The sequence below is a fragment of the Callorhinus ursinus genome, unplaced genomic scaffold, assembly GCF_003265705.2.
Source record: "Callorhinus ursinus isolate GAN/ISIS: 27379988/994484 unplaced genomic scaffold, GSC_fseal_2.0 scaffold11, whole genome shotgun sequence".
NCBI classification, from domain to species: Eukaryota; Metazoa; Chordata; class Mammalia; order Carnivora; family Otariidae; genus Callorhinus; species Callorhinus ursinus.
In genome coordinates, this window is record NW_027397073.1 from 24,299,662 (window position 1) to 24,324,498 (window position 24,837).

Consider the following 24,837-nt stretch of genomic DNA (forward strand, 5'->3'; position numbering starts at 1 on the left):
ATTTTTGTAAATAAAAATACAGTGACAAAGACTAGAGACCCATACACGCTTTATTGTAGGATCATTTCTGGGTTATTTTGCCTTAAAAAATCTTCCATCTTGGGAGAAACTTACAGATTTAACTTTGAAAAGACATTTATCTTTTTTGAATGTGAATATAATTTGAGATTCCTAAGGTAATGGCATGTTCACTGAAGTAATGAGTAGGTTTTAGTTTTGTGTGTGTGTATGATACTTAGACATGATACTGTCTTCATTTGTCAGGAGACAGGTTCTAGAGCGGCTCTCACGCAAATACAAGAGGAGACTCATGTAATTTAAAGTTTTCCAACAACCACATTAGAAGAGTGAAGCAGGTGAAATCAATTTTAACAATACATTCCATATGTATTTACGTATACATAAAAAGAGGGTTTATGACTGTTCTGCTTATTAGAAGAGGTCATCATGGGATTTAAATGTGCTAATAAATTTGAAAGTGCTGTGAAAAACCTTTAAAAGGTTGTACAAGCATAAAGCATTATTTTAATTAACTGGGGGGAAAACCCACTACATTTTGGAATCAATACTAGCTATCATTTCCTGAGGCTTTATTTTGTGCTGGACACTGTTGTAAGCACTTCGTATGCGTTAGGTAATTTAATGATGACGATGCTTGTGGAGCAGGCTCATTATCATCTCTGTCACGTAGATGAGGACATGAAGACGTCGAGACTTAAGAAACTAGCCCAAGCGCCTGCGTGGCTCAGTCGGTTAAGCGGCTGCCTTCGGCTCAGGTCATGATCCCAGGGTCCTGGGATGGAGCCCCGCATTGAGTCCTGCTTCTCCCTCTGCCTGCCTCTCTGCCTACTTGTGCTCTCTCTAGCTCTGTCAAATAAATAAATAAAATCTTAAAAAAAAAAAAAAAAGAAACTAGCCCAAGGTCACGTAGCTCGTAACTAGTTGAGCTGGAATTGGAATGTGCCTTTTTTTTTTAAATTGTGGCAAAATACATGCAACATAAAATTGATCATTTTAACCTTTTTTTTTTTTAAGATTTTATTTATTTATTTGAGAGAAAGAATGAGAGAGAGAGAGCACGAGAGGGAAGAGGGTCAGAGGGAGAAGCAGACTCCCCGCTCAGCAGGGAGCCCGATGCGGGACTCGATCCCGGGACTCCAGGATCATGACCTGAGCCGAAGGCAGTTGCTTAACCAACTGAGCCACCCAGGTGACCTTAACCATTTTTTTAAAAGAAAGATTTATTTATTTATTTTAGAGAGGGGAGAGAGCGCGCAGGGTGGGGAGGGACAGAGGGAGAGAGAGAGAGAATCTCAAGCAGAGTCCACGCTGAGTGCAGAGCCCAACACGGGTCTCGATCTCACGCCCCTGAGATCATGACCTGAGCCAAAACCAAGAGTTGGACACTTAGCTGACTGAACCACCCAGGTACCCCTCATTTTAACCATTTTTAAGTGGACACTTCTGTGGCATTAAATCTGTTCACATCTCCAGAACTTTTTCATCTTCCCAAGCTGAAACTCTACCCACTAAACACTAACTTCCCATCTCCCTTGCCTCCACCTCCACGATTGGCAACCACCATTCTACTTTCTTCTCTGTGAATTTGACTACTCTACTAGGAGCCTTCTATAAGTGGAATCATGCAGTATTTGTCTTTTTGTGGCTGGTTTGTTTTACTTAGCATAATGTCTTCAAGGTTCATCTGTGTTGTAACGTGTCAGAATTTCTCTCCTTTTTAAGGTTGAATAATATGTCATTGTATGGATGTACCACATTTTGTACCATGATTCATCCATTGATGGACACTTTGGTTGCTTCTACTTTTGGCTATTGTGAATGATGGTGAACATGTTATACAGATACCGGTTTGAATCCCTGTTTTCAATCCTTTGTGGGTATATGTATATCCAGAAATGGAATTGCTTGAACACATAGTAATTTTATATTCAATTTTTTGAGAAATTGCCATACTGTTTTTCATAGCGCCTGCACCATTTTACACGCTCACCAGCAATGCACAAAGGTCCCCATTTCTCTACATCCCCTTCAACATTTACTTTCTCTTTCTTTCCTTTTTTTTTAATAGCCATTTTAATAGGAGTGAAAGTGGTATCTCGTTGTGGTTTTGATTTACATTTCCCTAATAACTAGTTTTGTTGCACATCTTTTCATACATACCTGTTAGCCTTTTGTATGTATTCTTTGGAGAAATGTCTGTTTAAATCCTATGCCCATTTTTAAGTTGGATTGTTTTTGTGGGGTTTTTTTGTTGTTGTTGTTGAGTCAGATTTTTTGTGTTTTTGTTTTTGTATATTCCGGGTATCAGTCTCTTATTAAATACATGATTTGCAAATATTTTCTCTCATTCTGTTGGGTTGACTTTTCACTCTGTGATAGTATCCTTTGATGTGCAGAAGCTTTTAATTTTGGGAAAGCCCAACTTACAGATTTTTTCTTTTAATGTCTTTGTTTTTGGTGTCATATCCAAGAACTCATTGCCGAATCCAATGTCATAAAGCCTTCCCCTATGTTTTTTTTCTGAGTTTTATGTCTGTCTGTGTCTGTACCTCCTCTTTGTCACTTTGCATCTGTTTCCATTTTTCTATATGTTTATAAATTGTTGAAGCTTATGTATATGTTCTCTCTTCTTGCCTTGTTCCTTTCTTTGTTGTTGATCTCTTTGAAGGTATTGCAGATATCATGAGATTCCATGTATCTCCTAAAAATAATGGCATTTTCCCCAAATAACTATAACCCCATGATTGGCACTGCCCTTAGAACTGGGCAGCTGGGGCCCCTGCTCTGTGCTTGGTACTTTGGAGTGACTTTCTTGCATTTTTCTAAGTCTCTCCACTCCTCCCTTCCCCCTACCCCAGTGCCTGAAAGGCAGGGCTCCTCGAGTGCTTCTGTTTCAGGAATCTCATATTGAGAATTATAGTACATTTTCTAGTTATATTGAAAATAGAAGCTTAACTTTATTTTGTTGATTTTATTGTTTACTGCTATATACCATATTTTCCTCCTAAATTGTTTTTCTCTTTATTTTTATATATTCCTTTAACTGGTTAGCATGTACATATTTAGTGTTGTAGTTATTAATTACTTTTCTTCTGTCTCTCCAGCACCGAGCTGAAGCTTTTGGAAGAAGCAACCATTTCAGTCTGCAGGTCTTTAGGTAAGAGGCAAAATGAGCATGTGTGTAGATGTATGTGTGTGGCATTTATTTCAGAATTTGTTACAAATTTTGGTAGTGTAATATGAATTGAATTAATGAAGTGACATATTCTTGATGATAATATTTAATAATAATTCTATTCATGGTGCTCAATGATGCCACTAGAAGGGAACATTTAGTCAATAGGAATAAGACACATGCTTATTACCTTACTTGCAGGAGTGGTAATGGACTCTGCTAAGCCATACTTTTTCAGCTTGTTCTTTTTTTTTTTAATTGAGGAATAGTTGACATACAATGTTACATTAGCTTCAGGTGTGCAACATAGTGATTTGATTTTGATTTGACATTTATATACATTATGAAATGCTCACCATGATAAGTTTGTCCTCATACACAGACATTACAATATTATTGACTCTGTTTCCTATGCTTTCCTTTACAATCCCTGTGACTTCCTTATTTTATAACTGGAAGTTTGTACCTCTTAATCCCCTTCCCCTATTCCCCCCCCCCCCCCCCCCCTGCCCCCAGCAACTACCACTGTGTTCTTTACAAGTCTGTTTTGTTTGATTTTTTTTTTCTTTTTCTTTGATTTCACATATAAGTGAAATCATACAGTATTGGTCTTGCTCAGACTTCTTTCACTTAGCACAGTACCCTCCGGGTCCATCCATGTTATTACAGATGGCAAGATTTCATTCTTGTTTATGGCAGAGTACTATTCCATTGTGTATATATATATATATATATATACCACATCCTCTTCATCCATCAGTGGACACCTGGGCTGCTTCCATATCTTGGCTATTGTAGATGCTGCAGTGAACCTGGGGGTGCAGATATCTTTGAGAAGTTAGTGTTTTCGTTTTCTTCAGATAAATACCTAGAAATGGAATTGCTGGGTCATATGGTAGTTCTGTTTTTAATTTTTTTGAGGAACCTTCATACTGTTTTCCACAATAGCTACACCAGTTTACATTTCCTACCAATAGGGCACGAGGGTTCTCTTTTCTCCACATCCTGGCCGACACTTGCTAGTTCTTGTCGTTTTTATTTTAGCCATGCTGACAGAGGTGAGGTGAAATCTCATTGTGATTTGGACTTACATTTCCCTGATGACTAGTGATGTTGAGCATCTTTTCTTGTCTGTTTGCCATGTGTGTGTCCTCTTTGGAAAAATGTCTGTTTGGGTCTTCAGCCTCTTTTTTATTTTTTTGAAAGATTTTATTTATTTATTTGAGAGAGAGAGAATGAGAGACAGAGAGCATGAGAGGGAGGAGGGTCAGAGGGAGAAGCAGACTCCCCGCCGAGCAGGGAGCCCGATGTGGGACTCGATCCCGGGACTCCAGGATCATGACCTGAGCCGAAGGCAGTCGCTTAACCAACTGAGCCACCCAGGCGCCCTTCAGCCTCTTTTTTAATCAGATGTGGTTTTTTTGGTGTTCTTTACATATTTCTTTATATATGAATTCTTTACATATTTTGAATATTAACTTTTTTTTTTAAATGATTTTATTTTTAAGTAATCTCTATACCCAGCGCGGGGCTTGAACTTACAACACTGAGATCAAGAGGCACATCCTCCACTGACCAAGCCACACCCAATAAGAATATTAACTTCTTAAAAAAAAAAAAAGAATATTAACTTCTTATTGGATATATCATTTGCAAATATCTTCTGCCTTTCACTAGGTTGCCTTTTCACTTTGTTCATGGTTTCCTTCACTGTGCAGAAGCTTTTTAGTTTTATATAGTCCCACTTGTTTATTTTTTGCTTTTGTTGCCCTCGCCTGAGGAGACAGATCCAAAAAAATATTGCTAAGACTGAACTCCAAATCTACTGCCTGTGTGTTCTTTTAGGAGTTTTATGGTTTCAGGTTGTACTTAGGTCTTTAATCCATTTCAAACTTATTTTTGTATATGGTTACCTGAGAGGACCCTTATTTTTTTTTCTTCTTCGTTCATTAGACTTTTTCCTTTAACCATTATGAGTAAGTGTTCCTTGTTATACTTTTTTCTTTATGATTTTGCCTGTGATTTGATGAGATTTTTTTTTTTTTATTGGTTTATTAAGGTCTTTTTCAGTTCTGAAGTTTTCTATAGTAATGGCTTTGATTTTACTTGTGTTTGAGTTTCTTCTCCCCCAACTTAGGAGCACCTGTTAACATTCAGGTTGGATCTCTGTCCTTTGCTTTCTGTATCTTCTTTTTCTTTGTTGTCTTTCATTTCTTAAATTTACTCCTTTATGTCTTTGATTCAGGATTTTATACATATCAGTTCTGTCAAGATTCTAGTGCATCTTTTAGTTATTTCATTTTTTGGTTTGTTTTTAATCATTCTTTGTTTTTCCTGGATGTCAAACTGCTCTCTTTTCATTATACTCATTTTTCCCAGTGGCTTTCTGGGTTTTTTCTTTTTTAAATAGATGATTTTCTCATTTTCCACTGATGATGCTTGTTACTAAATTCATTTGACAGTTTTTTAAAAAAAACTTTATTTTTTTATTTTTTAAAGATTTTATTTATTTATTTGACAGAGAGAGATATAGCGAGAGAGGGAACACAAGAAGGGGTAATGGGAGAGGGAGAAGCAGGCTTCCTGCAGAGCAGGGAGCCCCATGTGATGCGGACCCCAGGAACCCAGGATCATGACCTGAGCCGAAGGCAGACGCTTTACAACTGAGCCACCCAGGCGCCCCCAAAAATACTTTATTTTTTAATTATTTGTTTATTTGAGATAGTGCGAGAGAGCATGCAAGAAATGAATGGGGTGAGGGGCAGAGGGAGAAGCAGGCTCTCCGCTGAGCAGGGAGCCTGATGTGGGGCTTGATCTAGGACTCTGGGATCATGGCCTGAGTCGAAGGCAGACACTTAACCAACTGAGCCACTCAGACACCCCAATACTTTATTTTTTTAAAGTAGGCTCCACACCCAATGTGGGGCTCAAACTCACAGCCCCGAGATCAGGAGCACATGCTCTACTGACTGAGCCAGCCAGGCTCCGCCCCCGTTTGATAGTTTTGATTCAGCTCTTTGGCTGAAATTTTAGCATAACCTATTCCTTACCCCAGTGTTACTGTTTTTTCTTATTCATTAAACCAGCAAATATTTATTGAGAACCTGCTTTATTATAGGCTCTTTCCTATACCCTGTGCTATATATTCCATAATGTAGTCTATATTCTGGCAAACAGGACGGACTTGGATTCCTAACCTCATGGATCTGAGTAGAGGAGTCAGATCATAACTGTACCTCTTTCATGTAACATGTCTCTTCAGAAAAATAAAGCAGAGTAAAGGTACAGGGAGTACCCATGTAGGCACAGTGTTTGCTGTCTGAGAGGGTGCGCTTCTTAACCTTGCCCCTCATGTGGATCCTGTAGATGCTTTTTGAATCTGCTGTTAATTTTAGCCTGAAGGCAGGATGATACTATTTTCCACCCTAATTTCTAGAACCCAAGAAGATTTTGTTTTGTATAGGTTTTGCTTGGTTTAAGGTGGGACCTTCCTTTACGCTTACTCCTTGGCTTTGGAGTGTGAGGGAATTATAAAATTCCTGGATTGAACATCTGGATCAACATTTTTGTTCCTGAACAACATGTTGCTGAACAACAGCACATGTTGTTCTGTGTCTGGTGTGTTTATTTCTTCCCACTTGTTTTCTGGGGGTTGTAGCCTCAGAGTTGGTGTAGAAAGTGACTTGGTAGGAGATAAGTTTTCTGGTTGGAGTAGACAGTGAGTAGGGGGAGATTTTGTCCTCAGAGGTACTTTCAAGCAGTTACCCTTGTTAACCGTCCATTGATTACCAAATAAATACTTATATCAGTTCTGTAAACTCCGTAGTTAGTGAAAGTGTTCTCTGTTTTTAGGGGGAGAAGGACTATCTGGAATTAGCATTTCTGTGAACTTGTATCTGTTTGTATGTTTTCATGGGTGTTTGATTTTTAAAAGGTTCATACTTCTAGAAATGAGGGCCAAATAACGTAGTAAAGGGCTGTAAGCTCATCTTCCAGTTTCACTCATTTTCACCTCATGGGCAGTCCTCATCTATATCTCTCACCATTACGTTCCACCGATAATACATGCAAGTATGAAATATGTACAGGAAAGCTGACAACTGAAAAGGATATACAAAACAAACAGCAGAAAGCAGAGTGTTCTCACATATTGGATACAGACCTTAGGAGTCGTATCATTTCACCCATAAATAGTATATATCTCATAAGAATTTTTTTAAAGGAGAGCAATACCGTTATCTCAATAGAAGACAATTTTTAGCATAGTAAAATAGCCACCGAGTGTTCAAATTTCTAATTGTTTTAGTTTTTGTGAATCAGGAACCATATAAAGTCTATATGTTATTATTGGTTATTATTGGTATGTCCTTATGATTCTTTTCATAACTAATTTCCTCCTGCAATTGTCTCTCTCTTCCTTTTCGCCTCTCTATTTATGGAAGAAAGTGGGTAGTAGAGTTTGCCACAATGTAAATTTTGTTGATTGCATCCCCATGGATTGTTAACCTGTCTCTGTCCTCTGTATTTTCTGTATATTTGGTATTGGATTTGGGGACACAGGGGTATTTTAGTGAAATATTGGGGAAGGTTGTTTCAGGGGCTGGAAGCAAGTCCAATCTCTCACCCAGATGGAAATTCTCTTTATAATACCCTTATCTGAGTGTTATTCAGACCTTGCTTGAACTCCTGTAGAGATAGGGAAATCCCTTCTTTACCCAAAAGCTGCTTAAGTTAACAGTTTGCTACAAGTTCAAGTTCTAGTGTCAAATGAGTTAGTTTTTAATTTCAGTACCATTGTTATCTTAATTTAACAGTTGAGGACACTGAGGCGTGGGGAGGTGAAGTAAGTTGCTAGGTGTCACAGCTAGTCGGTGGAGCTGGGATTCGAATGTAGTCAGACTCTGTAGTCTAGTTCCATTATGCTTTTCTGCCTTCCTGTCAGCTATCCCATTCCTGCTCTGGCTTCTGAAGCTTATTCAACCTCAACATAACATTTGATTTTTTTTTTTTAAGATTTATTTGTTTATTTGAGAGAGAGAGAGAAAGAAAGTGCGTGCCAGGGGTAGGAGGGACAGAGGGTGAGGGAGAGAATCCCAAGCAGACTCCCTGCTGAGGCCAGAGCCTGACGTGGGTTTCAGACTCATGACCCCAAGATCATGACCTGAGCCGAAATCAAGACTTGGGTGCTCAACCGACTGAGCCACTGAGGTGCCCCATAACATTTGATTTTTACCAATTAACTTTGATCCTGTTAAATTCCATCAAGGTATTTTAGAATATCGAGTCTACCATTGGGTGGTGGTGTTTAAACATCAGGGAGCATACTTTATCTTATTAGTTTACTTTCCCCTCTACATCTTGTCTAAGAGTACTGTGAAAATTTAATTGTGTTAGAATGTCAGCTCCATTAAGACCTGGTGTTCTAAGTATCTTCTTAGTACCTGAAACAGTGCTGGGTACATATAAGTAGCTCAACAAATACATGCTGAATGAACGCATGAAAAAGGTGTATGAAGCTTTAATTACATCAATCCAGTAGCTGGTTACTGTTTCCAACAACATGGGGTTGTTTTGTTTTGGTTTTGGTTTTGTTTTTAAATAGCTAACCATTTATAAATTCAAACAATTACTTATAAAGTCATTCAGTAATAAAGGAGCTGTTGAGTGAACACAAGGTTGTGAAGTTGGGATTCTGAATTAATGTTTGTAGTCATATCATCCTCAATTCTTTGTTTCAGTATTTTGTTTTGATTTACAATAGCTCAGTAATATTAATTCACACAGAGATGCACTGGCAAACAGTAATGTTTTTTATTAAACAGTTTATCCTGAAATCTCAGGATATTCTCTCATTAAACTCCAAAGCTTGAAAGAGAAGTAGGAAATTTTTGTTTCAAGATTTAATATGTAATTAGATATCTATTCTTGAGGATAAAAGCTGGACACAATCTGCCCTAACTTCCAGCACACGCTGCACCTTCCTGCTCACAGTGGGGTTCTTCTCCATCCAGCAGTAAGGGGCATCGCCTGGGAGAGACTGTTGCAGAACCTCAGTTTCCACTTGACACACGCAAGATCAGAACTTAAACTTTAATAAGACTGTCTTGTGATTTAAAGGCGCATTAGACTCTGGGAAGCACTATTAACTTCAGTAGGCGCAGGGTAGCGGACCTGGTATTCTGCACGTCCAGCGGGATCCCAGATAATGCTCTTGCCACTGCTCTGTGAACCACAGTCGAATAGCAAGGTGCTGGTGTTTCATCACAATCAGAGAGTTACACAGTAACTTGCATTGACTCAAGCTGTGACAAGAACACCAACCCAGCAGGTAGATCTGAGTTAACTTGACAGTTATTGAGCACAAAGCAGGTATGTTGTAATGGTGTACTTATTCCCATGCATGATTTTTTAAAGTATGTATGTACGTACCAGGATTTTAAAATATTTAAAATGTAACTGAAGCTTGGTACATCTTTCCAAATCTTTGACACATTTTCAAGAAGTTCAAATACATGCATAGAGATGGCAGCAAAAGCATAAACCTCAGGTCTGCATAAACATGAATTTTTCTGGCAGCATAGGCCAGTGTGTTTGCGTGTTTGCATTTCCATTTTTCAAAACAGTTAAAAATATATTTCAAAAGAGAAAAGTATTCAGAACTCTGGAATCTCACAGTTTGAAAACCATTCGTTAAGCAAAAAGACTGGGCATTTGTCACTGACACTGTTGACTTTGGGGTCAACACTTAACCTTTCTGGGTCTCTTTTTCTTTTTTTTCTTTTTAAAGATTTTATTTATTTATTAGAGAGAGTGTGTGTGCACGCGCACACAAGAGCACGCATGGGGGGAGGGGCAGAGGCAGAGGGAGAGGTAGGCTCCCCGCTAAGCAGGGAGCGCAATGCAAGGCCCAATCCCAGGACCATGACCTGAGCCGAAGGCAGATGTTTAACTGACTGAGCCACCCAGGTGCCCTCTTTTTCTTCATTAGTAAAATTAAACATTCTGACTAAAGAGTCTCTCTCTTCTGATGAGTTTTTTAAGTTTTTATTTAAATTCCAGTTAGTTAACATGCAGTGTAATATTAGTTTCACACGTACAATACAGGGATCCAGCACTTCCATACAACCCCTGGTGCTCATCAAAACAAGTGCACTCCTTAATATCCCATCACCTATTTCACCCATCAACCCCCCCCACCCCCCACCGCAACCATCAGTTTGTTCTCCGTAGTTAAGAGTCTGTTTCTTGGTTTGCCTCTCTTTCTCTCTCTCTTTTTTTTCCTTTCCTTGTTTGTTTTGTTTCTTAAATTCCACATATGAGTGAAATCATATGGTACTTGTCTTTCTCTGACTTACTCCACTTAGCATAATACTCTAACTCTAATGGGTTCTTTTGTCCTTGTATGATGTATTAGGGTTATCCAGAGACCCAGTAAAGCTAATGGTGTAAATTCCAGTTCAAGTGCAAAGACCTGAGAACCATAAGAGCCAGTGTTGTAAGTCCCTGTCCAAGGGTAGAAGACCAATGTATTAGCTCAACAGTTAGGCAGAGAGAGAGGATTCAGACTTCCTCTGACTTTTGTTCTGTTAGGCCTTTAATGTGTTGGATGATGCCCACCCACTTTGGAGAGGCCAGTCTGCTTTACTCACTTGAAAATTAAAGTGCAGGAACACCTTCACACAACATCCAGAAATAATGTTTAACCAGGTATCTTGGCATCCTGTGGTCCAGTCAAGTTGATACATAAAATTAACCATCACATATGTCTTACTGTACAGACTGATAGAACTTTATATTTTCATTAAGCCTAATTTCTTGATTATAAGAGTTGGTATAGCTCAGCATTTTAGAGGCAAGAATTGGAACCACTAGATAAGGATGTGTTCTTGAGCAGTAGCAACGTAGACCCGAGGATCTGTTCAATGGAGGTGATATTGGTGTTTATCTCCCATAGTTGGTTTTAAGGATTAAATGTGATTAAAGCCCTTGGTGGATATTAGTCAGTGTCTGTTTCTTTTGTTGAGAAAAGTGAGGTTGGAGAAGAAAAGTAACTTGAGTTTTAATATTCTGTTAATTATAGACTTGATCTAGAAATCAGATCTTCTGATTCTCATGACAGTATCTGCTCAATTCTTTGGCTGGATTTGCTGAAATGCCCACCTTTCAACTTAAAATTTTTTTAAACAAATTCTTTAAAATTTTTTCTGATCAAATAGCTTCTCCCTGGCCATATTGCTTTATGTTTCTGTTTATTTTTCGTTAGAATGACTTATGATTATCTGAGCAGAGTTTTACCATTATAGTTTATTGTATTCTATATACTGGGGATCTTTTTTTTTTTTTTTTTTTACTTTTTTTATTAACATATAATGTATTATTTGTTTCAGGGGTACAAGTCTGTGATTCATCAGTCTTACACTGTTTTTTGTTTTTTTTTTTAACATTTGCTTTTCTTTCTTTTTCTTTTTCTTTTTCTTTTCGTCTCCCACATTCTTGGAGCCCAACATGGGGCTTGAACTCACGACCCTGAGATCAAGACCAGAGTTAAGATCAAGAGTCAAACGCTTAACTGACTGAGCCACCCAGGCATCCCTAACATTTGCTTTTCTAAAGAGAAATATATGTGTGTATAAATTGAGTATATATCATCTCATCTCTTTTCTTAATAATTCTGAATTCTGAGATGAATTGGCTCCTTTCTTCTACTGTGTCTATCGTTTTCAGTTTGCGAATCATTTTTTGTTCAGCATTAAGACCAAGCAGCAATTTCTCTCATTATTTATTTTCCTAATTAGATGTGAAAGTACCGTAAGGTTTGTCTGTGGAGCAACTTCAATTTGACAACTTGGTTTTACAGATGCTATAATATGTTCACTTTGATTTCAGTTTTTAATTTTAACTTTTTAAAACCTTATCTTCTCTTGCAGTTGTAAACAACCCTCGAACAGGAAACCTTGGGGCGCTAATTAAGGTCTTCCTTTCTAGAACCAAAGAACTAAAACTTTCAGCAGAATGTCAAAAGTAAGCTGGCTGAGTAAATCTTGTTCTCTTTATATTTAGAAATACGAATATTTTTCATTTTTTGGTAGAAATGGATTATGGTCTTTTGAAAGCTATAAAGGAATTCTCATTATTAAAAAGTAAAAGAGAGGTTATAATTTACTGTTGCAAGTCATCGTGGTGAGATTATGAATTCTGGAATCTGTTTGATTTCAGCATTTTAGACAATTTTCAGAAATATATTTCTTAAGGTTAATGGTGATGTAATTATTATTAAAAAAGGTAGTTCCCCCTCCATTATCACTGCTGCTCGTATCTAGTCTATTAAATAATGACTAAGTTTGAGGATTACTTCATTCCACGTCTGTTTCCTTTCTAACCTTTCCTAGTCGATGAAAGAAGGTTCAGATTAGATATTATAATTTTATTTTATTTTTATTTTAATTCCACTATAGCTAACATAGGTATTATAATTTTATATTTGATACATTGGTAGGTTAATCTTTTATGCACTCAGGCATTTTAAAATCACTTTTGGATGGCATTGTTCATTGTTCTGCTTCCAAACAAATTATATTGAATCCAGTTAAAATTTTTCTTGAGTTCATGGTTACTAATACAAATAGCAAGTATTGTACTGGGCTGCTGACAGTGCCCTACTTAAAATTTTGGTTGTGTGCTTGCATATATTCTCTTTATGTTGGTATACTTTAAAAAAATTTTTTTTCACTTTTCTTTGAACTGCCTGTGTGTGGGACAAGTATGAAGTTAAGAACAAAGAGCAGTCATGCCTAAGGAAAACATTTTTATTAGGCTGACTCACTAAGTAAAATACAGAGAATGAAACATGAAGTAGACTGGAATAGTGTAATAAATCACGAGCCATGAAAAGATATAGCTATTGTCTTTATAGTATAAGCAGAATGGGCAAAATGCTTGAGAAATCATGAACTAGATAGTGCTCATGCTCTCGATTAAATATGGATTCTTGTGTGAGTTTGGTTTTTCCCTTGCAGCCACATCTTCATTTGGCAGACACACAATGCTTTGTTCATTATTTGCTGCTTGCTGAAAGCGTTCATCTGTGAGATGTCAGAAGAGGAACTGCAGCTTCATTTTACTTATGAAGAAAAGGCTCCTGGCAGTTACAGTAAGTATTGCCTTTGAAGATGTCCTAGGGATAGCATGTATGGCATAGAAGGATAAATTTGAGGAATAAAAGTAGAATTTTGAAAATTCTATTTTTCTTTTTATAATTTTCATTTCTAAATGACTGGCCCTGTCACTCTTTTTTCTCCTATATTAATCTCAGTGAGCCAAGACTCTCAATTTCTTTTTTTTTTTCTTTTTATATAAGAAAGCAAGGAGGATTGAAACTTTTATTTACTTTTGACTTCCATGCATATGGAAGATAAAGTTAAAAACCAAAGTATACCTTTCAGAAAACAGAGATGTCAACTTCAGTATTATTACCAGGGTGATACATTAAGGGAGACAACCAATCAGAATTACAGATTTCATAAATGTTAAAGATTACTTTCATAGGACAGAACAGTCTCTGGGTCTTTGGGACTACTTGATCAGAAATAACATTTAAGGACAGTTTTACAATGCTGAAATGTGTGGTCTTTTCCTGAAGACACAGGGAAAGGTTAGCATTCTCTCATGATATTGCTGGAGTTTTGTGTTGTTTTTTTGCCAGTAGTTAGGAGGGTCTGTAGTTTTCAAGATGGTGTTTAGTTTTCTTAGCATTAGAACTTACAACTGAGAGAGTAGAAGGGCAGATTGGGATTCTTAAATGAAATATGGGGAATATAGTATTTTTCATCTACCCTTCACGCTAACTTCTCTTTGAGGGCAAAGGCACTGTTGCTCGTAAGATTCCTGGGTTCATTTTTCAAAACACATCTCTGTCCTCTTTAGGCTTTTTGCCTACCTAGAGCTTTATATGTTGATTTTTGAGTTTTAAAAAAAAGTTCAGTTTGCCATTGTGATAATCTACATTTGTTAAACATATACTGATGTTTAAACAGAGCTTTTTTTTTTTTTTTAAAGATTTTATTTATTTATTCATGAGAGACAGAGAGAGAGAGAGAGAAGCAGAGGGAGAAGCAGGCTCCCAGGGAGCAGGGAGCCCGATGCGGGACTCAATCCCAGGACCCTGGGATCATGACCTGAGCCGAAGGCAGACGCTTAACCATCTGAGCCACCCAGGCGCCCTAAACAGAGCTTTTAATCAGAATTGTGTCTTGCAAGTGTTAATTTTGTAAGGCTAGGACTTTCTTTTTGTGGGGCTGAAACTGCCAAAACCAGCCCTACTTGGGGAGTATCAGACCTTTCCACAGAAGGTCTAGCAGCAAGAATGGAGTGTATGTTTACCCCATGGCACCTGAGAGCTGAGCCAGCCAAGAACCTGCAAACCCAACACTTTGTTTTGCTTTATGTCAAAACAATTATGCATGCACTGTACTTTAAAATAAATACAATAATATTGTGTTAATGTAAAATTATTTGTCATGCATACCATTGAGTAAGTTGATGCACTTCAGAGATACACTGAATTTATTTTGAGGCCCAGAAGGACCCTCTTTGTACCTACTCTCTCCACTTATTTTTTTTTTAAAGATTTTATTTATTTATATGACAGAGAGACACAGCGAGAGAGGGAACATAAGCAGGGGGAGTGGGAGAGGGAGAAGCTGGCTTCCCGCTGAGCAGGAAGCCAGATGTGGGGCTTGATCCCGGGACTCCAGGATCATGACCTGAGCTGAAGGCTGATGCTTAACCTACTCAGCCACCCAGGCGCCCCTAGAAGCACGGTTTTGTTGTGCATCCTACATAACCTAAAGTGAGAGCAGCATAAAAATAACACTTTTTCAGCCGTGGGCCACGTTATCAAGATGCTTGTCTCACCAAAAGAGCCATCTGTGAAGTCTGATATTGGTAATTCTGTCTGTGCACTGACAGATTGTCCTCTTTTTTTTTTATATGGAGTTAGCAGTTCAGGATTACACATTCTTTCGTTTTATCTTTTCCTTTACAGTTGAGTCTACTGTTGATCCACCAGTTTTAAGTCCAGTAAATATCTTTTTAAGGTTAAACACTTCCCGTTTTTGGCATATGTAATTACTTTCATTTTAGTCATACATGTTGTTAGTTTGAGATTTCTACTTATCACTGGTGTAAGTCCTTTTACATTTTCTTTTAATATCTTTTTACAATTTATAGAGTAATGAAAATAAATGATTGCATAGATTCTGTTAAATGGTAAAAAAAAAAAAAAAAAAGAGATCACTATACAGTACCTAAAAACATCTGTTTCTCAGCTAGTACGTGAATCTCGGAATCAGGCGCACAGGAGACCACGGGGGAGACTGCTCAGGGGTTGAGAGAGTAGACAGTAGTAGGGCTTGTTCGAATGTTGAATTGACAGAAGCAGAGCACCATCTACAAACAGCTGAGCAAAGTCAGCTGAGGAATTTGAGGACTTTTTTGGTTCCAATTCACTGTAATTCTGCTGTGATGAGATGGATGTTGCCAGCACATTCGGTGAAGCCTTCCTTATGAGGGTCATGTAACTCTGCGTAAGTGCCCCATTTGTAATAGAAATTTGTGAGGATGTCCTACATGAACATTTCCCCACAGGCTATGTATGGCATGGTAGTAGATTGTTTGCTAGAGGGAATTTGTATCATTTTGTAAATATAACTCTTTCCACTATTGCATGTCCTCTTTGAGAGTAGTCAAAGGGGACAAAGCTAGCCCTAGGCAAAACTGTGAAGGACTATAAAATTGTGACTGTTTTCCCTTTGCCTTCAATGTGAGTACTGTCTTCTGTCTTGGTATCATCCCCCATTACCCCAAGGTAATAACTAATATTTATTTTACATTTTGTATCTCACAAATCCAATATTTTAAGTCCTTAGGGGTATGAATTTGGAATTTGTTTCCGCAAACACTTATGGTGGTTTGTTTCTTTATGTATTTGATGATGTTGATTGTGAGCTTTTGTTTATTCATCTTAATCTGAGGCCCCAAATACAGGAAGTATTTGCATTTGTTTCTAGAGGGATCTAGACTGCATCACCTGAGGCCATTTAACCTCCTTTAGAGGTTCTTGGTTTAATGTGACAGCTCAGGTTCAGCTTCCCAGTGGCAAGCCGGTGGCACGGCTTTGTATTGGCAGCTTTGTATTGGCATTCATCGTCAGGGTCACCCTACCCTTCAAGTTTGTTTAGTGCTCAGTATTTTACTCTGGATTCAAGCCACAGTTTGTTCACCTGTGGTTGTTCTTTTTGGTTATGGTGCAAGGGTCCCTGGAGATTTCCTCTACTTTCTGGAAGTCCATCAATGCACTAAAAAGTGTATTTTAGCCAAGAACTAGTTGTTTTGTACAAGAGGCCTCTTTGGAGTAACGACTCTACTAATATTGTCGCCAGTGGAAGGCAATTATAGTTTCTTTACAAATATTTTTACAATTTTTTAAATGAGGAAAGAAGCCTTTGGAGATTGAGACTGAAGGCAGAGGCGCACGCACGCACACACACACACACACACACACACACACGGAAAGAGTTGACCGGAAAGCCCAGGGAAGTGGGGGGGCTCTAGGATCAAGAGCATAGAGCGGGAGTGTGGGTTTGCATTGCAGGGGCACACCACCTGTGCCCCGCAGCGCTGTGGGTGGGCACACATGGCAGCCGGTTAGCGCGGCTCTGGGGAGAGTAGAAAAGAGACTGGAGACTTGTCGAGTTCAGGTGAAATGCTTGCTTAACCACATTTCCTCAGCATAAAATGGTTTAATAGAAATTATTTTAAAAAATTTTATTTTGTAGGAATTGCTCTCAAGCATAATGGATTGAACCCACGTGCTTATCTTTGCTTTCTTCTGAAACTCCAATAAAATATCAGTAAAGGGACTTTTAAAAAGTCATGAATTTATTATTAGTTTAAAGAGGAGGAAAGGGGAACACAATGTTCATAACATTTTTCAAGTTGGAAAGTTGAGTAATGATGAACTCAACTGATCAGTGAAAGCTGAAGGCTGAATGCTGAATGCCGAATGCCTTCAGGGTCAGACAACTCCAGGAAACAGCCAGTTCTTGCCGTAGAACCCTGGAAAGGCTTAAGAATTGGAAATACCAGGTGTCTCTGAAGGCAGACACCTGGGAGGAGTGATTGAAGGAGCAGTTGGACACTCAGCTCTTCTCCACCACCATGTGCAGTCAGGAGACCACCCCTTCTCTGGTTAATACTAGACTGTCTTCTCTGAGAGGCTGAACCAAGAGGGCCTTCCTGCGGGAGCTCTGGGGCACAGTGGAGGGGTGGTGTACTGAGAACAGGGCTAAGAGCAAAGGGTACAAATGGAGGAGTGAGGCATCTTGACATGGCTTCTAAGTGCTGGCACTGTGGTTGTACCCACTACCTCCCCTTCCCTCCAGAAGGTTAATGCATACTCTTCTGGAGAAAATGAACTGAAAACAGGAAAAAGATGTAGAGATACTGATGTTTGGGTGTCCCTCAATGATACAGCTCCGAACCTTCTGGTGGGAGCCACCACTTCCGTCAGCATTGGCCTCCTTCTGGCAAGTAAATGGAGAACCAGGGATCCTGACAGCTGGAAAAAACTTCCAACTTCTGAGAGATCAAAATGAGAAAAAAGTGGTAGAAGATAGAATATTTATGGAAATCAAAAAAATAATCCATAATCATACCTCTCTAATATAACTCCTTTCCTTTTCCTTTTTTTTTTTTCGTTTTTAATATTTTATTTATTTGCCAGACAGAGCAAGCACAAGCCAGGGAGCAGCAGGCAGAGGGAGCCCGATGTGGGACTCGATCCCAGGACTCTGGGATCATGACCTGAGCCAAAGGCAGATGCTTAACAACTGAGCCACCCAGGCACCCCATCTACTTTCCTTTTCATTCTCCTCTGGCTGAACACCTTTTTACATTTTTATTTTATTAATTTTTTAAAAAGATTTTTATTTATTTATTGAGAGAGAGAGAGAGCATGAGAGGGAGAAGGGTCAGGTCAGGAGAAGCAGACTGCCTGCTCTGCAGGGAGCCCGATGTGGGACTCAATCCCAGGACCCCGAGATCATGACCTGAGCTGAAGGCAGACACTTAACCGACTGAGCCACCCAGGTGCCCCTTTATTAATTTTTTAAAAAGATTTTTATTTATTTGTCAGAGAGAGAGAGAGAGCGCACAAGCAGGGGGAGTGGCAGGCAGAGGGAGAAGCAGGCTCCCCACTGAGCAAGGAGCTTGATGTGGGACTCAATCCCAGGACCCTGGGATCATGACCTGAGCTGAAGGCAGACACTCAGCCGACTGAGCCACCCAGATGTCCCTGGCTTAAAACCATTTTGAGACTCTCTGGAAGTACCTTCAAAATCCATGATGTATTCATGTAACTAAATGCGTACAACAACTAAGTGGTAAAACTCCCTCTTTTGAAACTAATATTGAATTTTTTCAGATGGCCAAAGTGCTTTGGCTCTCAAGGCAGCATGGTTTCACTGTTCTCTTATTTTTGCTTGAGCTAATCTTTAGGGCCTGGGGCAGGCTCTATGTAACTCAAGAGGTAAACCTGAAGTTGGTAGATGAGTTGTTTCTGTTTTGTTTATTTTTGTCTTAGTATAAAATTTAACAGTTTAGTTTCGTTAGTTCAGTAAAGCAAAAAAAAAAAAAACCAATTGCTAGAAAGGACTCAAGAAAGCATGGATTTATAATTTTGAAATATTTTGCATATAAGATTTGTGATCTGTCTTTGCAGAAAAATTAAAGTGCTTCTAGGACCTCCTGAATTGTTCTTGGCCTTACAATAGGTGATACTGTTTTTTAATATTTCTCTCTTTTCTTTTCCTTTCTTGTCTGTTATCAGTGGACCAAAATCGTTAAACTTTATTGACAGGCTTGCTTTCTGATTTCAAACTATATCACAAAGCTATAGTAATTGAAACAGTATGGTATTGACATTAAAGCAGATATAGATCAATGGAACAGAACAAAGAACCCAAAAATAAACCCATGCATATGTGGCCAGTTAGTTTATGATAAAGGTGCCAAGTATATACAATGGAGAAAAGACAGTCTCTTCAATAAATAGTGATGGGAAAATCGGACAGCTGCGTGCAAAAGAATGAAACTGGACCCCTATCTCACACTGTACACAAAAGTTAACTCCAAGTGGACTGACGACTTGAATGTAGGACCTGAAACCATAAAATTGCTAGAAGAGAACATAGGTGGTAAGCCCCCTGCTATAGGTCTTGGAGAAGATTTTTTGAATCTGACACCAAAAGCAAAAATAAATGAGTGGGACTACATCAAACTAAGAAGCTTCTGCACAGCAAAGGAAATCATCAAGAAAATGAAAGCAGCCTATTGAATGGGAGAAGTTACTTCCAAATCAGATATCTGATAAGTGGCTAATATCTAAAATAGGTAACTCAGCACCTGGCTGGCTCGGTCGATGGAGCATGCAACTCTTGATCTCAGGGTCATGAGTTCAAACCCCATGTTGGGCGTAAAGCTTACTTAACAACAACAACAAAAATCCTAAGGATTCAACAATTTAAACCTCTTTTCCGGTTATTGCAGTGCATGACACCGTGAGCAGCAAAGTTTCCCACAACCCCCTGTATGAGTTGGTGTGGGAAGTCCTGCATGGGAACCAGTGCAAGTGCCAGAAGTTTTGGGAGATGGTGGAGCTGCAGATCTGCTTGAACAATGACCCTCAGAAGGACAAATGCTTCTTGGCACTGTCGGGCTTAAGTCCACTCTCAGCCCCAAGTTCTCTGTATGTGTTTTGGGGGATTAGCAACACTTGATGAGGCCAGGGCTGTGGATATTCCCCACATGGACATTGGGGCACTGAAGAAACTCAACAAGAAGAAAACTAAGTCAAGAAGCTGGCCAGGAAGCAGATCCCTCGAATCCTGGGCCCAGGCCCGAGTAAGACTGGCAAGTTCCCTTCCTTGCTGACCCACAGTGAGAGCATGGTGGCCAGAGGGGATGAAGCGAAGTCCATGATCAGATTCCAGATGGATAAGGTGCTGTGTCTGGTGGTGACCATTGGCTGCATGAAGATTACAGTTGATGAGCTTACATATAACATCCATTCAGCTGTCAGTTTCCTGTTGTCATTGCTCAAGAAGAATTGGCAGAAAGTCCAGGCTTTAAACATCAGGAGCACCGTGGGCAAGCCCCAGTGCCTATACTAAAGCACAGCTTAATAAACCCTAGTGCTACCACAAATACATATACATATATAACTCCTACAACTCAATAGGGAAAAATAATCTGATTACAAATGGGCAGAAGATCTGAATAGGCATTTTTCTAAAGAAAACAGATAGCCAAGAGGTACATGAAAAGATGCTCAACATCACTAATTATTAGAGAAATGCAAATCAGAAACACAATGAGATATCACCTCACACCTGTTGGAATGCCTGTTATCAAAAAAGACTAGAAATAGCAAGTGTTGGCAGGGACGTGGAGGAAAGGGAACCCTTGTGCACTGTTGGTGGGAATGTAATGCACTGTTGGTGAGCTGCTATGGAAAACAGTATGGAGGTTCCTTAAAAAAATTAAAAGTAGAACTAACATATGATCCAGCAATTACATGTCTGGGTATTTGTCTGAAAAAAAAAAAAGGAAAACACTAATTTAAAAAAATGTATATAGAGCGCCTGGGTGGCTCAGTCGTTAAGCATCTGACTTTAGCTCAGATCATGATCCCAGGGTCCTGGGATCGAGCCCTGCATCGGGCTCCCTGCTCCGCGGGAGGCCTGCTTCTCCCTCTCCCACTCCCCCTGCTTGTGTTCTTGCTCTCACTGTCTCTCTCTCTGCCAAATAAATAAATAAAATCTTTAAAAAAATAAAAAAAATGTATATCACCCTCATGTTCATTTCAGCATTATTTATAATACCCAAGATATTGAAATAACCTATGTGTCCATTGATGGATGAGTGGATAAAGATGATGTGGTACACACCACACACATACACACACTTACACACACACACACAGGAATAATATTCTATAAAAAATGAAATCTTTCCGTTTGCAACAATGTCGATGAACCTCGAGGGCATAGGCTAAATGAAATAAGTCAGAGACAAATACCATATGATCTCTCTTATATGTGAAAGCTAAATCCATTATACATATATTAAACTCATAGATGCAGAGAACAGGTTGAGGGGGTGGGAGAAGTGGGTAAATGTATTTTTCTTTAGTTTAAATAAATTGAATACAAAAATAATAAAACTGGAATTTAAGAGGCTAATACTTTAAATTGGCCTAGAATCTAAGTATACATTATGCAGTACAATACCCTGTTGCATACATACTCTATGTAGTTAGTAGTTGCTTACTAAAATCTATTTCCATACTTTCTCCAACGTAAATGAAACTGTTTTCTACCCTCTTCTGTTATCAGCAGTTTTTATATTGTGCTCAAATTAGAAATAAAAAAGGCATATTCTATAAAAGAACCTGGAAGACTGTATTATCCTTGGGTATAATTAGAAACATTTCTATTTGACTACAATAATAGCAGACAGCCAGGATTATTGCAGATTTTATTGGAATATGTGGGACACAGTCTTATAAATATTGTAATGCATTACAATGTAGATCAGTTTTCATTTTAGAAAAGAGTGAGTCCATCTGCTTTTCCTTAGTTTGATTATTTTATAGACACATTCAGTTTTGCTCATTAGAAATTTAAATATGATTTTTAATACTTTAGAATAATTCCAGTATTAGTCTCACAATTAAAACTGCCTATTATGGATTCTACCATGGTTTTCTGAATATGTTTATAGTAAATACAATCTAGCTTATGTGCCTTCCATCTTAAGTCAGTTTTGCTCTGAACTTTTTAGGCACTCGGGGAACCTGTTTTTGGAATATAGCTCTGTTATTTCTTGATTGATTTTTTTTTTCCAAAGATTTTATTTATTTATTTGACAGAGACACAGTGAGAGAGGGAACACAAGCAGGGGAAGAGGGAGAGGGAGAAGCAGGCTTCCCACCGAGCAGGGAGCCCGATGCGGGGCTCGATCCCAGTACCCTGGGATCATGACCTGAGCTGAAAGCAGGCGCTTAACCACTTAGCCACCCAGGCATCCCTTGATTATGTTTTAATACTTGTATTTGGCACAGTTGAGCAGCATTTAGAAACCAACAGCTTGACTTTCTACATGCAAAGTAAACAACAATGAGCTCTCTGTGTTTTAATATGGCCGCTTCTTTGTTTTCCATCAGTGCTTTTTTCATTATTCTTTTCTCTCTCTTTTCCCTTCCCTTCCTACTCTGGTGGAAGGTATTTGATTACAACAGTATCTTGCTCTTCTCTGGTTCCCTCCCTAGGGAGAGTATGGTATGAATGGGTGCTGAACAGCTCAGTTTCACGTGTAGATGACTGGAGTTGTAAAGGACCGTGGATATCATCTGGTCTTTCATTTGTTCCTTCCCCTAGTGTCACTCACAGGGACCAGAGAAGCAGGGTCTAACAGGCTTTAAAGCGGGGGAACCCCAGATATAGGAGTGAGATTTCAGTGACCTTGTTCTGCATTAATACTCATAATAACAGTTTATATACATTCATTGTTAGAGGTTATTTCTAAATTGACAGTATGTGTTGAAGAATGTGTAACATATCACCTTGATTTGTAAACTAATACGGGGTGTTTTGTATCTCTCCCCACCGATGGCTCATAGTATTCATTTACCAGGGGTTTGTATTTAGGGTCTTAAGTGAAACATGGGTTGACTGGATTTTTTCCAACTTGGTATAGGAACAGGTTTTTTTTTTTTTTAAGATTTTATTTATTTATTTGACAGAGAGAGACATAGCAAGAGGGAACACAAGCAGGGGGAGTGGGAGAGGGAGAAGCAGGCTTCCCGCTGAGCAGGGAGCCCAATGCGGGGCTTGATCCCAGGACCCTGAGATCATGACCTGAGCTGAAGACAGCCGCTTAACCAACCATCCTGGAACAAGTCTTTAAAAATAGTTCGTAAGGGTTTTTGTTTTTTTCATTTTTTCTTTTAATGAGTCTGGATTTGGGTTCAAATCCAGTCTCTGCCGTTTATTGTGAGGAAACTCACTATTCTGAGCCTTGATTCTTTATCTGTAACATGATGGTGATGATCATACCTACTCCTTAAGAGTCGTTGTCAGGATTAATGTAACATAAAGAATGAAATGCTTGGCACAGTGCCTCTCAAAGGGTAGAGTACTCAGTAAATGTTAGCTATGAATATTATCTCAGAGACGCTAACATTGAAAATGTGAGCATATTTGACTGCAGCTTATAAGAGGCAATTTAAAACTCTTTAAGAGAGAAAAACTCTGGGTTTAAAACTTCACAATAAACATACTGAATCTCTTCAGAGTCCTTTGCTCAAAGATCTTCAGTTTGCTTTGTCACTGACCTGAAGATTTCAAGGACCTTTCAGATTCTCTTTCTTGTGATAAATGCATGAGTGTTACTCTCATTTTTGGCAGGTGAGTTTATATTTACTTGTTTTTATTGGCGCTAAGGAAGATATTTGGCTTCAAATGTAGTTGAGTAATACAAACATTGCTTGGTAAAGAATGCACTAGGAGTGACTTGCTTAATGTCAGACCTGGTAAGCAGTCAAATCTTGTCACTCTTCACTTGATACACAATTACTTACTTCTAGATTATTCCCAGAAATAAGAATATGGTATTCTGTAGGGATGTTTTTGTTTTAGTAAATAGAAGTTGTCTGAGATTTCAACTGGAAATTCCCTATTCTTGTCTTTTGTTGTTAGAGTTTCAGCCTTGAATTGGTACATTTCACTTGTATGAAATATATTTATCATTTTCATTATTAAGTTGATAACAAAGTTGTGAATATATTCCTTAATTGACCTAAGCTGTAATCTTGACAGAAGTCATGGTTTAGATAGCATATGGAATAGAATACAGAATCTTCTTCACTGTGTTAAGATTTCAGGGTGAGATGTGTTTATACCCCTGAGAGAAAAAAATCCAACCATCTGTGGGTCCTTAGCATTTGTTCCCTCACTTTCCGTAATTAAAAAAACTTCTGACTACATGGCTGAACAGGGGTATGGTGTTAAAGTGGCCTGCTGATTTGGTCTGGAATGTTCTTTAGGGAATCAGGGAATGATTTTAAACGTCCTTACTTGGGTCTGGGTCACTGCATTCTGTAGGATGAGCCAAGGAATGACATTTCAGCAAGCTTGTCTTAGGTATATATTATATGCCAGCAGATCAACTTGGAGTAGGTTCTTGACTCACTTGGGTTATGTTGGACCGCTTTGACAATGAGAAGGATTTTAGTTACATCTACTTTTTATTTCGTAGTCTCAGAGACCAATGTTACTTATTTCCAAATTTTATTTTCTTCACTGGTTGAGCTAAGCCAGGAACTTCTAGAGTGTGGTTTAATGTAGTTATTGAACTTGACTCTTGCCATGTTTTCTTTGTAGCATTGATTGGTGCTTTCAGTGTGGTTTAGTATTTTCTTCAAGCTCTGTACTCACCTCTTAGAGGGTTACTGTGCCAGTTGTATTTATGGCAAGGCAGGAAGGAATTTCTTCATAATTTCTGAATACCAGGTGATATTGTGG

General features: G+C 38.7%; 1 protein-coding gene across 1 annotated transcript in view; it reads left to right on the forward strand.

The window, feature by feature from the left end:
• The window catches only part of DYM (dymeclin), a 342,784-nt gene that overhangs the window by 46,252 nt on the left and 271,695 nt on the right, over window positions 1-24,837 (forward strand). The window contains exons 3-5 of the mRNA XM_025886653.2: window positions 3,126-3,178; window positions 12,124-12,217; window positions 13,213-13,346. Coding sequence (XP_025742438.2) covers window positions 3,126-3,178; window positions 12,124-12,217; window positions 13,213-13,346 — 281 coding nt within the window. The remainder of the gene's footprint in view (window positions 1-3,125; window positions 3,179-12,123; window positions 12,218-13,212; window positions 13,347-24,837) is intronic.